At 44.1% G+C, this 16,270-nt stretch overlaps 1 protein-coding gene across 1 annotated transcript in view; it reads right to left on the bottom strand.

The window, feature by feature from the left end:
• Positions 1–16,270, bottom strand: part of cfap65 (cilia and flagella associated protein 65) — a 152,341-nt gene that overhangs the window by 55,369 nt on the left and 80,702 nt on the right. Inside the window, exons 21-23 of the mRNA XM_078229291.1 lie at positions 15,083–15,259; positions 10,568–10,634; positions 585–695 (exon numbers count right to left, since the gene is read on the bottom strand). Of these exons, the coding sequence (XP_078085417.1) occupies positions 585–695; positions 10,568–10,634; positions 15,083–15,259 (355 nt within the window). The remainder of the gene's footprint in view (positions 1–584; positions 696–10,567; positions 10,635–15,082; positions 15,260–16,270) is intronic.

Genomic DNA, 16,270 nt, shown 5'->3' with positions numbered 1-16,270 from the left:
TCAAATTACCCTGTATCCTATGTGAATTTACCTTCTTTTTAAGGCTCCCATGTGGGAGCTTGTTAAAGGCTTTGCAGAAATCTGCATAAACTACATCGACTGCACTGCCTTCGTCTGCACACCTGGCCACCTCCTCAAAAAATTCAATCAAATTTGTTAGGCATGAATTCCCTCTGACAAAGCCATGCTGACTATCCCTGATCAAGCTTTGCCTCTCCAAGTGGAGATAGATACTCTCCTTCAGAAGTTTCTCGAACAGTTTCCCTACCATTGATGTGACATGATCTGACAGTCTTCAAGGGAGAGGCAGGATAGGGGAGAGAGACCAAAATGGGGCTGGGATAAATGGTTAAATGATATTGTTTTTTAAAAATCGGTTATGTTTCAACATTTAATTACCATTTCCACCCCCCCCCCCCCCCACCACCACCATTTTACAAATTAATCTAATCGAGTAGAAATGAAATATTAGACAGTCAATTACATGATCTGCACTCAATTATAAGCTAAATGCGAATAAGACTTTCTCACACTAGACCACAATGAGTGAACTCAGCTGTAAGGAGAAGATGGGATTCACTCACCTGCTTGGGTGGGTTGGAAGTGCTGATACAAACAGGTGCAAACTTATGGTGAGTGACAAGGAAGTGAATGTAAGGACGACCTTTAGGCACCGTGATACCGATGAAATTTAACTGGAAGGAGACAAAAGTGATAAAATCATTTGTGTTGTTACATTCTTATTGGTTTGAGTTGAAGCACTTAAAGAAAGTAGCTGGAGATAAAGGGAATACAGAAGGTGTATTGCTGGTATTAAGGCTTTGCTCCAATGAGCACAACTAATGAAAGGTCTGGTAAATAATGGTGCAAAGACAATCTCTCCAGATTAATTTGAATAAGGATGAAAACTACAATGCAGAAGGGGAGAGTGGGGATGATTTTTAGTTTGGCAACAGGCTATTACCCTATCAGAGCAGATTACCCTCCTCTGTCCAAAAGATGTGCGGGTTAGGTGGATTGGCCTTGCTAAATTGCTCCTTAGTGCCAGGGGAACTAGCTAGGGTAAATATATGGGGTCATGGGGATAGGGCCTGGGTGGGATTGTGGTCGGTGCAGACTCAATGGGCCGAATGTCCTCCTTCTGCACTGTTGGATTCTATTCTATGATTCTCTGGCAGAACTGCTGAGTTTTCATCCCATTTATTCCTTTGGCTCAGTGAGTATCGTTATTGCCTCTGAGTCAGAAGGTCGTAGATTCAAGCAAAAAAAAGTTGTAACGACCACAATGAGGCCATTGAGGTTGGCCCCTTGGAGTATGAGTTCCCTGATTGCCTGTAATACATATATATATATATATATATATATATATATAGAAAGAGAGAGAGAGCGAGAGAGCGAGGAGTGTCAGTAGCCCTGACACTCCAGATTCTAACTTTGTACCTGAAGCACTCTTAGGAGTGGAGACAAGTTTATAAATAAAGGGAATCTAGTGAAGGGGCACTTGCCTCTGAGGAGTTACTTCAAAAGTGTAAACTGAATCTCCAGTGTAATTGAAAGAGTGTAGTACTGTTGGATGAGATTTTAAACCAAAGCCCCAACATGGCACTAGTTTTCCCTCAAATTATCATCAAAAAGATCATCTGATTATTATCACACTGTTGCTTTTGGTGCCTTAAATTAGATGCTGTGTTTCCTACATTACTGCAGTAAATTACACTTCAAAAGGGCTTAATTGAATGTGTATCGTTTTGGGATGTTCTGGGGTCATAAATGGTATTACATAAATAATCTTTTTCTCCCTGTACTGCGGCACGCGGGTCCCCATCTGCTTGTTCAGGTGGACATGAAAGATCCTAGTGCACAATTCAAAGGAAGGCAGGCATTTTCCTGGAACTGTTAGCCAGAAATTCCTCCTATGGCAAATACCACAAAAAAAAACAGAAGTGGGCCGTGGGATGCAGCTGGCACAGAATTCCTGTGGCATTACAAACAAAATATTGCATCCCAAAACTTGACTCACTGTGCAAAGTGCTCTGAGACTTCAGGACGATGTAATAGCATGCGGCATAATGTGAGCATTAAGCTGATTTTATAAGGAAAGACTTGCATCTATAAAGCAGCATTGAATTTCTCAGGGCATCCCGAGCGTCTTATAGCCACTGAGGTATTTCTGAAATGCCAGCCAGTTTGCGCACAGCAAGCTCTATAAACAGAAATGTGATAATGACCAGATTATCTGTTTTTATTCGCCATGTTAGCTAAAAGACTTGCATTTATAAAGCTCCTTTCACAACCACGGGACCTCTCAAAGCACTTTGAAACCAATGGATGATTTTTGAAGCATAGTCACTGGTGTAATAAAAATGTAATGTCAGAAATATGGCAGCCAATTTGTGAACTTGTAAATTCCATCAAGCAGCAATGTGATGATAGCTTGATATTCTGACTCTGTGATGTTGGTGTGAGGGATAAGCATTGGCCAGGACACCAAGAATAACTCCTGTAATAATTCCAGTTCACCAGTTAGGTAAATAACAACTGCAATGTTTATTTACATGCAACTTTAACACAGAGCCTTGCAGCCTCATGGCTGTGAGTCAGCTCCTGAGAAGGTTCTAGAACAAAGGCCCAAGCTCACCAGGGTGCTTCCCCACCCTCCTCTGATGAAAGGTTATCCAGACTCGAAACGTTAGCTCTATTCTCTCTCCACAGATGCTCAGCTGTTGAAGGAGCAATACTCCAAAAGCTTGTGGTACCAAATAAACCTGTTGGACTTTAACCTGGTGTTGTCAGACCTCTTACTGTGCCCACCCCAGTCCAACGTCGGCATCTCCACATCACAGATGCTGTCAGACCTGCTGAGATTATCCAGCATTTTCTGTTTCTGATCCCTCATCCTGCTCCCCGATTCATTCCCCTTACTCTGCAGATGAATTCACCACAATTCTCCTGCTCTTCCTTGAAATAGAGGAGACTGCAGAGTTGAATGTCTGATCTGACCCACCGCACCTTCAACAGTGCAGCATTCCCTCCAACACTTCACTGGAAGCATCGGCCTACATTCCAGCCTCTAGTGTGGGGCTTGAGCCCACTGACTTAGAGGAGAAAGTGCCAGCTGCTGAGCCACAGCGAGGAGCATGCTCTGAGAGGTTCAACATGTAACACTGACTTCCAGAAAGAATATCAGAGGATAATAAAGCTGCATGTAGAAACAACTTGTTACTGCAGTTCAGGGTGACTGCTGGCTAAGAGGGATATTGGGGTCTCCCTGTCTGATGAAATAAAGTGGGCCAAATGGCTGGCCATGTGTTAATTATTTTGATAATTTTGTGGTCTTTGACAAGTATTTCCACAGCTTGGGTCTCATGCAGCAAACATCAGTGCCAACATGTTAGCACTCACCACTGGAAAGACTGTTCCTTTCGAGTAACTTTCCTTGGAACCAGCAAGTCAATGATTATTGAACAGAGATGTCATAATGCAGCATTTTAATTTCACCATGCATGCATGCTCCAATTTGAAGGGAATTGTGGAGTTTTGAACGAGGTCAAGTTCGTGAAGCTTTATGAAGTATTGCTTTGTGTGTGTGCACTGGTCAAAATATCATGGAGATGCCGGCGTTGGACTGGGATAAGCACAGTAAGAAGTCTCACAACACTAGGTTAAAGTCCAACAGGTTTATTTGGTAGCCAAATGACCTGTCAAACAATACCAAATAATAAGACCTACCAAATAAACCTGTCAACATATCATGTGCAGCTTGCCGAGTCTCATTGTAACTGCTTTAGTCTTGCCTCCTTCAAAGATTTATTCTTTCTGTTCCTGCAATCCCTTTAGAATTGTATCATTTATTTTATAAAGCTTCTCCTCATTCTTCCTACCAAAATGAGTCACTTTGTACTTCTCTGAATTAAATTCTATCTGGCAATGACTGCCAACTTTACCAGTCTGTCTGTATCCTCCTTATGTCTGTTACTATCCTTCCTATCACTTCAGAGCTCTGTGTCATCTGCAATCTTTGAATTGATGAATAACAAAAAAGGCAGTGGTCCTAATACTAACCCCTGAGGAACACCTCTGTACACTCCCATGTAAGCCATTCACCACTAATCTCTGCTTCCAGTCCTGGGGTGGCACGGTGGCACAGTGGTTAGCACTGCTGCCTCACAGCGCCAGGGACCTGGGTTCGATTCCCGGCTTGGGTCACTGTCTGTGCGGAGTCTGCACATTCACCCCGCGTCTGCGTGGGTTTCCACCGGGTGCTCCGGTTTCCCCCCACAGTCTGAAAGACGTGCTGGTTCGGTGCGTTGACCTGAACAGGCGCCGGAATGTGGTGACTAGGGGAATTTCACAGTAACTTCATTGCAGTGTTAATGTAAACCTTTCTTGTGACTAATAAATAAACTTTAAACTTTACTTTAGCCAATGTTGTATCCATTCTGCCACTGCACCACTAATCACATGGGCTGTGTGGTGAACCATCGTTGGTTCCCACTGTGGGATTGTTCTAATGTTGTTGTTGGGCTAGGGTGTTCCCACTGTGGGATTGTTCTAATGTTGTTGTTGGGCTAGGGTGGGATTGATACACCTGTGGTTGTTACTGTTGTGGCACATCCCAGTCGGGCTCCGCCTCCTGGGAGAGGTATAAGACCCCCTGCTCGGGCGGGACCTCGTCAGTCTGGGATAGCGTGTTAACGTTCTATTAAGTTCCATTGTTAGACAATAAAAGCCTTCTGTTACCGAAGCTTCGTGCCTCGTGTTCAATTGATGCGCATCAGGCTGTTAATGAGACAGTTAAAGGGTAATGGTCATGGAATCCCACAAACTATATAATTAATGGTTAAGGGGGATTTTTGCATTCTCCGCCAAGTAGTTATTAGGTTAAAGAAAACCAAAGCCGAGCCCACTATCACGAATTTTATGGAGTTCAATCCATGGGAATTTCCCAGACCAATATTATTCCATTGCACCTGCTCCAGCATTTGCTCAAGGAAATAGCAGTGTACAGAACTTGGCAGAGATGGCCCACTGCTATGTTTTTTTTAACTAAAACCCACTTTAAGGTAAATATTTATCAACCTTTACTCTATTACGCATGGTCATTCCTGAACTACAAACTTAGAATATTTATGCTCTCATGGGGTGATTTCTATTTGTATTTTTCGCAACCCTATCATAACTTATGAGAAAAAAAATAAAGAAAAACTTGCATTTATGTAGCACCTTTCACACCTCAGGATGTTTCAAAATGCTTCACAACCAACTGAAGTGTTCTCGAAATGCAGCCACTTTTGTAAGGAAATGGAGAATCCAATTCCTAACAAACAGCAATGTGACAATAGGTGGATGATCACTCTTGGTGATTGGAGAGATCAATTGCAGGGTGGGTAACTGATTTTCAGAACACTTCTGCTGAGTTTGCAGGCCTGACTCCAAGCTTCTGGTTTCTTGCCATTTTAATTCACCAGCTTGCTCCCATGCTCACATTCCAGCCCTCAGCCTGCTGCAGTGTTGTTCCAATAAAGCTCAATGCCAACTCAAGAAACAGCACCTCATCTATTGATCCACTACTTAACAGCCTTCTGGACTCAACACTGAGTTCAAACATTTCTGACCACAAACTCTGCCCCCCTTTTTGAATCTCTTTTTTTTATCATCTGCCAGTCTGAATCTTGTTTTTGCTTTTGGACGGAGCTGTTGAGTGTTCTGCCATTCACACACTGGACAATGCTTTGTTTCTTCACTACAAACATTATCACATGGGTGCTTTTCTGGTTGGCAGATGGTAACTAGTGGCGTGCCGCAGGGATCGGTACTGGGGCCTCAACTATTTACCATTTATATGGACGATCTGGAGGAGGGGACTGAGTGTAGGGTAACAAAGTTTGCAGACGACACAAAGATAAGTGGAAAAGTGAATCGTGTGGAGGGCGTAGAAGGTCTGCAGAGAGATTTGGACAGGCTGAGTGAGTGGGCGAGGATCTGGCAGATGGAGTATAACATTGACAAATGCGAGGTTATTCACTTTGGAAGAAATAATAGCAAATTGGATTATTATCTAAATGGAAAGAAATTACAACATGCTGCTGTGCAGAGGGACCTGGGGGTCCTTGTGCATGAGATGCAAAAGCACAGTCTGCAGGTGCAACAGGTGATCAAGAAGGCAAATGGGATGTTGGCCTATATCGCAAGGGGGATAGAATATAAAAGCAGAGATGTCTTGCTGCATCTGTACAGGGCATTGGTGAGGCCGCAGCTGGAATACTGTGTGCAGTATTGGTCCCCTTATTTGCGGAAGGATATATTGGCCTTGGAGGGAGTGCAGAGAAGGTTCACCAGGTTGATACCAGAGATGAGGGGTGTTGATTATGAGGAGAGACTGAGCATATTGGGTTTGTATTCGTTGGAATTTAGAAGGCTGAGGGAGGATCTTATAGAGAAAAGATGGAAAATTATAGGCCAATTAGCCTAACCTCAGTTGTTGGCAAAATTCTAGAATCCATCGTTAAGGATGAGATTTCTAAATTCTTGGAAGTGCAGGGTCGGATTAAGACAAGTCAGCATGGATTTAGTAAGGGGAGGTCGTGCCTGACAAACCTGTTAGAGTTCTTTGAAGAGATAACAAATAGGTTAGACCAAGGAGAGCCAATGGATGTTATCTATCTTGACTTCCAAAAGGCCTTTGACAAGGTGCCTCACGGGAGACTGCTGAGTAAAATAAGGGCCCATGGTATTCGAGGCAAGGTACTAACATGGATTGACGATTGGCTGTCAGACAGAAGGCAGAGAGTTGGGATAAAAGGTTATTTCTCAGAATGGCAACCGGTGACAAGTGGTGTCCCGCAGGGTTCAGTGTTGGGGCCACAGCTGTTCTCTTTATATATTAACGATCTAGATGACGGGACTGGGAGCATTCTGGCCAAGTTTGCCGATGATACAAAGATAGGTGGAGGGGCAGGTAGTATTGAGGAGGTGGGGAGGCTGCAGAAAGATTTAGACAGTTTAGGAGAGTGGTCCAAGACGTGGCTGATGAAATTCAACGTGGGCAAGTGCGAGGTTGTACACTTTGGAAAAAAGAATAGAGGCATGGACTATTTTCTAAACGGTGACAAAATTCATAATGCTAAAGTGCAAAGGGACTTGGGAGTCCTAGTCCAGGATTCTCTAAAGGTAAACTTGCAGGTTGAGTCCGTAATTAAGAAAGCAAATGTAATGTTGTCATTTATCTCAAGAGGCTTGGAATACAAAAGCAGGGATGTACTTCTGAGGCTTTATAAAGCACTGGTTAGGCCCCATTTGGAGTACTGTGAGCAATTTTGGGCCCCACACCTCAGGAAGGACATACTGGCACTGGAGCGGGTCCAGCGGAGATTCACACGGATGATCCCAGGAATGGTAGGCCTGACATACGATGAACGTCTGAGGATCGTGGGATTATATTCATTGGAGTTTAGGAGGTTGAGGGGAGATCTGATAGAAACTTACAAGATAATGAACGGCTTAGATAGGATGGACGTAGGGAAGTTGTTTCCATTAACAGGGGAGACTAGGACGCGGGGGCACAGCCTTAGAATAAAAGGGAGTCACTTTAGAACAGAGATGAGGAGAAATTTCTTCAGCCAGAGAGTGGTGGGTCTGTGGAATTCATTGCCACAGAGGGCTGTGGAGGCCGAGACGTTGAGCGTCTTCAAGACAGAAATTGATAAATTCTTGATTTCTCGAGGAATTAAGGGCTATGGGGAGAGAGCGGGTAAATGGAGTTGAAATCAACCATGATTGAATGGTGGAGTGGACTCGATGGGCCGAATGGCCTTACTTCCGCTCCTATGTCTTATGGTCTTATGAAGGGGCTGGATAGGGTAGAGGTGGAGAGATTCTTTCCACTTAGAAAGGAAACTAGAACTAGAGGGCACAGCCTCAAAATAAAGGGGGTAAGTTTAGGACAGAGTTGAGGAGGAACTTCTTCTCTCAGGGCGGTGAATCTCTGGAATTCTCTGCCCACTGAAGTGGTGGAGGCTACCTCATTGAATATGTTTAAATCACGGATAGATGGATTCCTGATCGGTAATGGAATTAGGGGTTATAGGGATCAGGCGGGTAAGTGGAACTGATCCACTTCAGATCAGCCATGATCTTATTGAATGGCGGGGCAGGCTCGAGGGGCTAGATGGCCTACTCCTGCTCCTATTTCTTATGTTCTTATGTTCTTACTCCCTTTTCCTTTTCTTCCATGATATATTTGCCATTGTAAGAAGTCTCACAACACCAGGTTATTTGGTAGCTCAAGCTTGTGCTACCAAATAAACCTGTTGGACTTTAACCTGGTGTTGTGAGACTTCTTACTGTGCTTACCCCAGTCCAACACCAGCATCTCCACATTATATTTTCCATTTACAGGGGAGGCAATAGCCTAGTGGTATTGTCACTGCTCTATTAATCTAGAAACTCAGCTAATGTTCTGGGGATCAGGGTTCAAATCCTGCCACGGCAAATGGTGGAATTTGAATTCAACAAAAATACCTGGAATTAAGAATTGACTGATGACCATGAAACCATTAGTGAATGTCAGGCAAAATCCATTTGGTTCATTAATGCCCTTTCGGGAAGGAAGTCTGCCTTCCCTACCTGGCCTGGCCTACATGAGACTCCAGAGCCACAGCAATGTGGTTGACTCTCAACTGCCCTCCAAGGGCATCTAGGGATGGACAATAATAAATGCTGGCCAGCCAGCGACACCCATGTCCCATGAATGAATTTTTAAAAAATCTTTCCGACCCTCTACCCTATCCCAGACCTTTATTTTTTTGTCCTTCCTCCCCCTCCCTCCTTTCAATGGCACAAATCCCATTCCAGTAGAATGGTAAGGTAGATGCAGGGTTAATGTGGGATTCTGTAGAGTAAATGTTGCCATAGTCCCAGAGGAACATAGGCTGCTCTCCCCTTTGAGAAAGAGCTGACTGGTGATGATTTAACCTGCGCTTCACCACACATTAGGCGAGCGGTAAGGATGAGAAGGCGGGCCTTTATCAATAACCAAAACAGAAAATGCTGGAAAATCTCAGCAGGTCTGGCAGCATCTGTAAAGAGAGAAAAGAGCTGACGGTTCGAATCCAGATGACCCTTTGTCAAAGCTAAAAGGCAGAGAAAGTGGGAGATATTTATACTGCAGGGGGAGGGAATGAAAGATGAGTCGTAGCCACAGAAACCAGGGGAAAGGCTGCTAATGGCAGCCCATAGAGAGAATAGAAGGTGTGAATGGCCAAACGGCAGAGAAGCTGAAATCAGAGGATAAGCTGTGACAGATGAAGATGTGGGGGGAGGAGGTTATTCATGAATAACCCCAGCTAGCGCGGGAATTGAACCCATGATGTTAGTGTCACTCTGCACCATGAACCAGCTATCCAGCCAACCAGCTAACCAACCCCCTTGAGTACAGGACCATCCACACAGTGATATAAGAAGACATATGGGGAAAAGGCAGGAGAATGGGGATGAGAAAAATGTCAGCCATGTTTGAATGGAGGAGCAGACTCGATGGGCCAAGTGGCCTAATTCTGCTCCTATGTCTTATGTTCTTCTGGTCTTATGTTACTGAGATCAAGCTTCAGTGTGGAGTTGGTCAGAGGCACGTTAAGAGATAGTTCCATACCTGTATCCAATACTGCATAGTTGTATGTAGTTACAAGTAGTTAATAAAGACATTCTGTTAACATGCAGAAGACTACGAAGGTTTCTTCAACCATCAAGTTCCGCAACTAACGTCATCCCAAAACCCATCACATTTCTATCTTCCTTCAGCTCTGAAGAAGAGTCATATTTGACTCGAAACATTAACTCAGCTTCTCTCTACACAGATGCTGCCAGACCTGCCGAGTATATCCAGCATTTTGTGTTTTTAATCACTTTTCGTGATGTTGATTGAGGGATAACTATTGGTCCAAGGTATAGTATAGAAATAGGAAAACATTCTGGAAACCGGTAAAAGTGAATCCATTAGTTAAACGAAATGTTGGCCTAACAGGAAACAAAAAAAAAATTTAAATTAGGGATTAACATATTGTACTTAGGCCAAAAGCATCCCTGTACAAGATATTGCTGTAATTTTGTCACAAGCTGTGGAGAAAGCTATGACAGAATACCTTTCCCTCACCCCAAGAGTTGCCACATGAACTTGGAAAAATATATTGTGTGCTTGTGAAGGCAGTCAAGAGAAATTACAGAACTTCACGGGTAATCTTCTGAAACATGATGCGACATTGTCACTGGTGGCAAAGCTTTCAGTTAAAACATGAGTAAGATCGTAAAATATAAACTGTCGGCTGATTTTGGGTTCTTTCCCATTGGTTAAGAACGCTGACCTCAATTCTTGGCTTCTATCATTGTAACATACTCGGTCATTCCTGTAACTGTGAGGGATAATTGTTTATCCCAATAGCCCTCGATTGTGGGCAGTATTGGGAGAATCTTGCCTCAAATTTGGGGTACTTTGAAGACTCCTTCAGTTATAGGACTCATCGCATTCAAATAATACAAATCCTTCCCTGGGGCAGTATAAGCTGTTCCTTACCAGAATTTCACGGCCATGTGAAAGTTTCAGTAGAACGGGGATCCGGTCAGTGCCTGTATATTCATGCCTGAGAAGAGCAGAGAATGATTAAAATAAAATCCACAATTTCAACCCAGGCATAAAAGACCTTTGATGGCTATTTTTATGTGCAAGCTTATAACCATCTCAGACCAGAGCAAATCTTTAAACTTCAAAGTGTATGTTAACACATGAACATGGCGCTAAAATATTGATACGCACGCTACTGATTGGGACGGCACGGTGGCACAGTGGTTAGCACTGCTGCTTCACAGCGCCAGGGACTCGGGTTCGATTCCCGGCTCGGGTCACTGTCTGTGTGGAGTTTGCACGTTCTCCCCGTGTCTGCGTGGGTTTTCTCCGAGTGCTCCGGTTTCCTCCCACAGTCTGGAAGACGTGCTGGTTAGGTACATTGATCTGAACAGGCGCCGGAGTGTGGCGACTAGGGGAATTTCACAGTAACTTCATTGCAGTGTTAATGTAAACATTATTTGTGACTAATAAATAAACTTTACTGTTTAATTATAATTAATTGTCAATATAATTCAACCAGAGGCTGTTTTCCTTACATTCAACCAAACAAATTAGGAGTACTAGTAGGCCATTCTGCCGATCGAACCTGTTCCGCCATTCACTAAGATTATTGTTGTCTGTTTGTAGCCTTGGCTTCACTTGTTTACCTACCCTCCGATAACTAACCCCCCTCCCCGTCCCCCCCATCGTTTAATAATGAAGAATCTAGCTCTGCCTTAAAAATATTCAAAGAATTTGCTTCTACCACCTTTTGAGGAAGGGCGTTTGACAGACTCACTACCCGCTGTGAGAAAAAAAAATTCTCCTCCTCTGTCTTAAATGGGCGACCCCTTATTTTTAAACAGTGGCCCCTATTCTAGATTCTCCCATAAGAGGGAACATTCTTTCCACCTCCATCCTGTCAAGACCTCTCAGGATCTAATGGGTGGAATTCTACGGCCTCGCTCATCCTGAAACCATAAAATCCCGCCCGAGGTCAACGGATCTTCCCATGTTCCACCCCTCACCCACTCCGATTCCCGTGGCGGGCGGGCCGATAAAATTCAGGCCAATATCTTTCAATCAAGTCACCTTTTACTGGAACAAAGAACAACGAAAATTACAGCACAGGAACAGGCCCTTCGGCCCTCCAAGCTCTTCTAAACTCCAGTGGATATGAGCCTAGCCTATCCAATCTCTCCTCATAAGACAACTCGCCCATTCCTAGTATCAGTCTAGTAAACTTTCTTGGACATTATTCGAATGCATTTACATTCTTCCTTAAGTAAGGACAGCAATACCGTACGCAGTACTCCAGATGTGGTCTCACCAGTGCCCTGTACGACTGAAGTATCATCTCCATGCTTTTGGATTGAATTCCCCTCAATAATAAACGATTGAAAAAGAAAAGAAGGTTGAGAGGAGGTTTGATAGAGGTATTAAAAATTGTGAGGGGTCTGCACAGAGTCGAAAGGGAGAAACTGTTCCCATTCATGAAAGAATCAAAAGCAAGGCAGCACAGATTTAAAATAATTAGTTAAGAAGCAAAAGTGATGTGAAGACAAGCTTTGTTACACAGCAAGTGTTTAGGGTTTAGAAAGCACTGCCTGGGTGTGTGGTGGAGGCAGGTTCCATCGAAAAGGAACTTATTTGAATAGGAAGAATGTGCCGAGCTATGGAGAGAAGGATGGGGAAATGGCACCAAGGTGAGTTGCTCATTCAGAGCGCCTGTGCAGATATGATGGATCTAATTTCCTCCCATTGCACCGAAACAATTCTTGGAACGTGGGCTATCATATATTCTTATTTTCCCCTTTGTGGAGGTATTGTATAGGATATTATCATAAATCCCTACTATCCTTTATGTATAGGACAGCGTGGTGGCACAGTGGTTAGCACTGCTCACCAGCACTACTCACAGCGCCAGGGACCCAGGTTCGATTCCCAGTTTGTGTTACTATCTGTGTGGAGTCTGCACATTCTCCCTGTGTCTGTGTGAGTTACCTCCCGGTGCTCTGGTTTCCTCCCACAGTCCCTGACACTTAAGCAATTTAGCATGGCCAATCCACCTAACCCGCACATCTGTGGACTGTGGGAGGAAACCGGTGCACCCGGAGGAAACCCACACAGACACGGGGAGAATGTCACAGAGGGCTGTGGAGGCTGTGGAGGCCGAGACGTTGAGCGTCTTCAAGACAGAAATTGATAAATTCTTGATTTCTCGAGGAATTAAGGGCTATGGGGAGAGAGCGGGTAAATGGAGTTGAAATCAACCATGATTGAATGGTGGAGTGGACTCGATGGGCCGAATGGCCTTACTTCCGCTCCTATGTCTTATGGTCTTATAATGTGCAAACTCCACACAGACAGTGATCTAAGCCGGGAATTGAACCCGGGTCCCTAGTGCTGTGAGGCAGCAGTGCTAACCACTGTGCCACCATGCCACCCCACAAGGGAGGCAATAGTAAAGCTGGTTAGGTGTGTTGGCCATGCTAAGTTCTCTCTCAGTGTGCCCGAACAGGCGCTGGAGTGTGGCAACTCGGGGATTTTCACAGTAACTTCATTGCAGTGTTAATGTAAGCCTACTTGTGACTAATAAACTAACTTTATGTAGAGGTATAATTGGCCATTTTTATTCTTTTCTTAAATTCATTCGAAACAGACATTGCAGGTGTTATGAATAATGTATAATTTTTAAGTTGAATGTATACATGTGTGTTAAGAAAGGTAAGATTGGTTTCATTTTCATTTTGGTTTTGTTTGTGAACCTTGGTCCCTGGGAATCTGGATTGTGACTAAAAGGTTTCAGGTGTTTTGTGTTTGTTTGTACGTAACTATTAATGAAGTTTTACAACCTCTGAAATGAGGTGGGTTGAAAGGAGTTAAAAGTTTGGTGATATTGGAAAAAAAAACAAAAAGGGGGAAAAGCTTTACTATTGCCTCCCTTGTGGGGTGGCATGGTGGCACAGTGGTTAGCACTGCTGCCTCACAGCACTAGGGACCCGGGTTCAATTCCCGGCTTAGATCACTGTCTGTGTGGAGTTTGCACATTCTCCCCGTGTCTGTGTGGGTTTCCTCCGGGTGCACCGGTTTCCTCTCACAGTCCACAGATGTGCAGGTTAGGTGGATTGGCCATGCTAAATTGCTTAAGTGTCAGGGAGACTAGCTAGGGCAAATGCATGGAGTTGTGGGGTTAGGGCCTGGGTGGGATTGTGGTCGGTGCAGACTCGATGGGTCGAATGGCCTCCTTCCACATTGTAGGATTCTAATTTTTAAAAACTGCAATCCAGTGACACAGAGACAGAAACAAAACAGGAGTGCAGAGAGAGAGGGTTCAGAGTTAGTGTGTGTCAGAGAGGGCAGACAGAAATTTTTAAGCTCTCTGAAAATGCACAACACCAGTGATGCAGAATAATCAGTTATGGAATTCAAGCTTGCAGTAGCACCTCCGCTAAATTAATCAGGTTGCTGAGTTTGGGGAGCTCAATGTTTTGCCCTGTAGTTGAAGAAATAGTAAATTTAGACTAGTTTTCAATTCCAGATTTATTCACTGAACTTAAATTCCATTAGCTGCCGTGGTGAGATTTGAACCCACATTCCAAAAGAATATGGCCTGGGCCTCGGGATAACCAACCCAGTGACTTTACCGCAATGCCACAGACATTCATCTTTTGTGGCGCAGTTTGGAGCAATACAAGTTTGAAGTGAAGGAAACGCTGAAACGTTTGGTCACAATTCTTCACTAAGTCACTGAAATGGTAAAATATGCAGTGACTGACCTGGTGTAACACTTTGTTACAACCACCCCAGTTTAATAGGAACTTTCATTTTAAGGCACTTCACAGGAACAATTATCAAGCAAAATGTTTACCAAGTAACGTAAGGAGATATTGGAATAAATTGGTAACAGAGATAGGTTTTAAGGAGTTCCTTAAAGAAGGAGAAGAAGATGCAGAGGTTTCGGGGAGAATTACAGAGTTTAGGGCCCAAGGCCCAAAGATGTGCGGGTAAGGTTGATTGGCCATGCTAAATTGCTCCTTAGTGTCAGGGGGACTCGGAGGGTAAATGCGTGGGGTTATGAGGATAGAACCTTGGTGGGATTGTTGTCGTTGCCGACTCAATGGGCCAAATGGCCTCCTCCTGTACTGTAGATACTATGATTCTATGTTGTCGATAACAGATTGATGCAATTTGGAGAGATATTTTTAACATATTTATATTTAGTATCCCAAATATCTAGTTTTGACTAATCTAGCTGATATAACTGCACGAAGCGTCAAACAGACTCGAAACGTTGGCTCTATTCCCTCTCCACAGATGCTGTCAGACCTGCTGAGATTTTTCCAGCACTTTCTGTTTTTGTTTCAGGTTCCAGCAGCTGTAGTACTTTGCTATAATCATGATTTTAACATTTGCCTTACACTGCAGGAGACAAATTAACATGCATGTTCTCCACACAGTCTCTAGCCTTAGAAATGAACTTACCTGTAAGTGAGTTGAATGGTTTCTTGCTGTCCGGGGAACAGGCGACCGGATTTTGGTTCCACCGTGAAGAGCCGGTTATCGTCGATCCTCATCTCATGCATTTCAATGGGGTCGAATTCTCCGGTCTCTGCCCAGTACTCCAAGTCCAGTTGTTGGTCTTTTGGAAATAGGAAGGCCCTCGGCAAAGCAAAAGGAGCAAATCAAAGAAAGTAATTGACCTCCAGGCTGTAAATTCAGATTATAATGGCATATGGGCCGGAATTTTCCAAATGCTTTGATTTCATTTGATTTATTATTGTCACATGTATTAGTATATAGTGAAAAGTATTGTTTCTCGCGCGCTATACAGACAAAATATACCATTCATAGAGAAGGAAATGAGAGAGTGCAGAATGTAGTGTTACAGTCATAGCTAAGGTGTAGAGAAAGATCAACTTAATGCGAGATAGGTCCATTCAAAAGTCTGACTGCAGCAGGGAAGAAGCTGTTCTTGAGACGGTTGGTACGTGACCTCAGACTTTTGTATCTTTTTCCCGAAGGAAGAAGGTGAAAGAGAAAACTGCTCACGCCAGTGGGATTTTCCCATCACAGATCCACAGAATACTACGGTGCCCATCGAGTCTGCATGAAAGGCCCTGACCTGCCCACCTAATCCCACTTGCCAGCACTTGGCCCATAGCCTTGAATGTTATGACGCGCCAAGTATTCATCCAGGCACTTTTTAAACGATGTGAGGCATCCCGCCTCCACCACCCTCCCAGGCAGTGCATTCCAGACCATCACCACCCTCTGGGTAAAAACGTTTTTCCTCAAATCCTCCCTAAACCTCCCACCCCTCACTTTTAACTTGTGTCCCCTCGTAACTGACCCTTCAACTAAGAAGAACAGCTGCTCCCTATCCACCATATCCATGTCCCTCATAATCTTGAACATCCTGCTGCAGTGAACAGACATTTGGCTTGTCGCCAAAATCTCTGCCTTCAGTGCAGCGGGATCGTGGCTTGAGCGGGCAGTAAGATCCGGCCCATGATGTTATTTTCCACTGTTCCGCGATGCCCTCCAATGAGTTGTCTACAATCTCAAGATGCAAGAGGAGGCCATTTGGCCCAATGTGCTTGGGCAAGACCTATCCAACTAGCTTCTCTCTCCTTACTTGCTCATTTCCCACAGCCCTGCAAATATTTCCTT

The sequence above is a fragment of the Mustelus asterias genome, chromosome 14 (assembly GCF_964213995.1).
Source record: "Mustelus asterias chromosome 14, sMusAst1.hap1.1, whole genome shotgun sequence".
Classification (NCBI taxonomy): Eukaryota; Metazoa; Chordata; class Chondrichthyes; order Carcharhiniformes; family Triakidae; genus Mustelus; species Mustelus asterias.
This window is presented reverse-complemented; position numbering and strand designations above follow the sequence as displayed.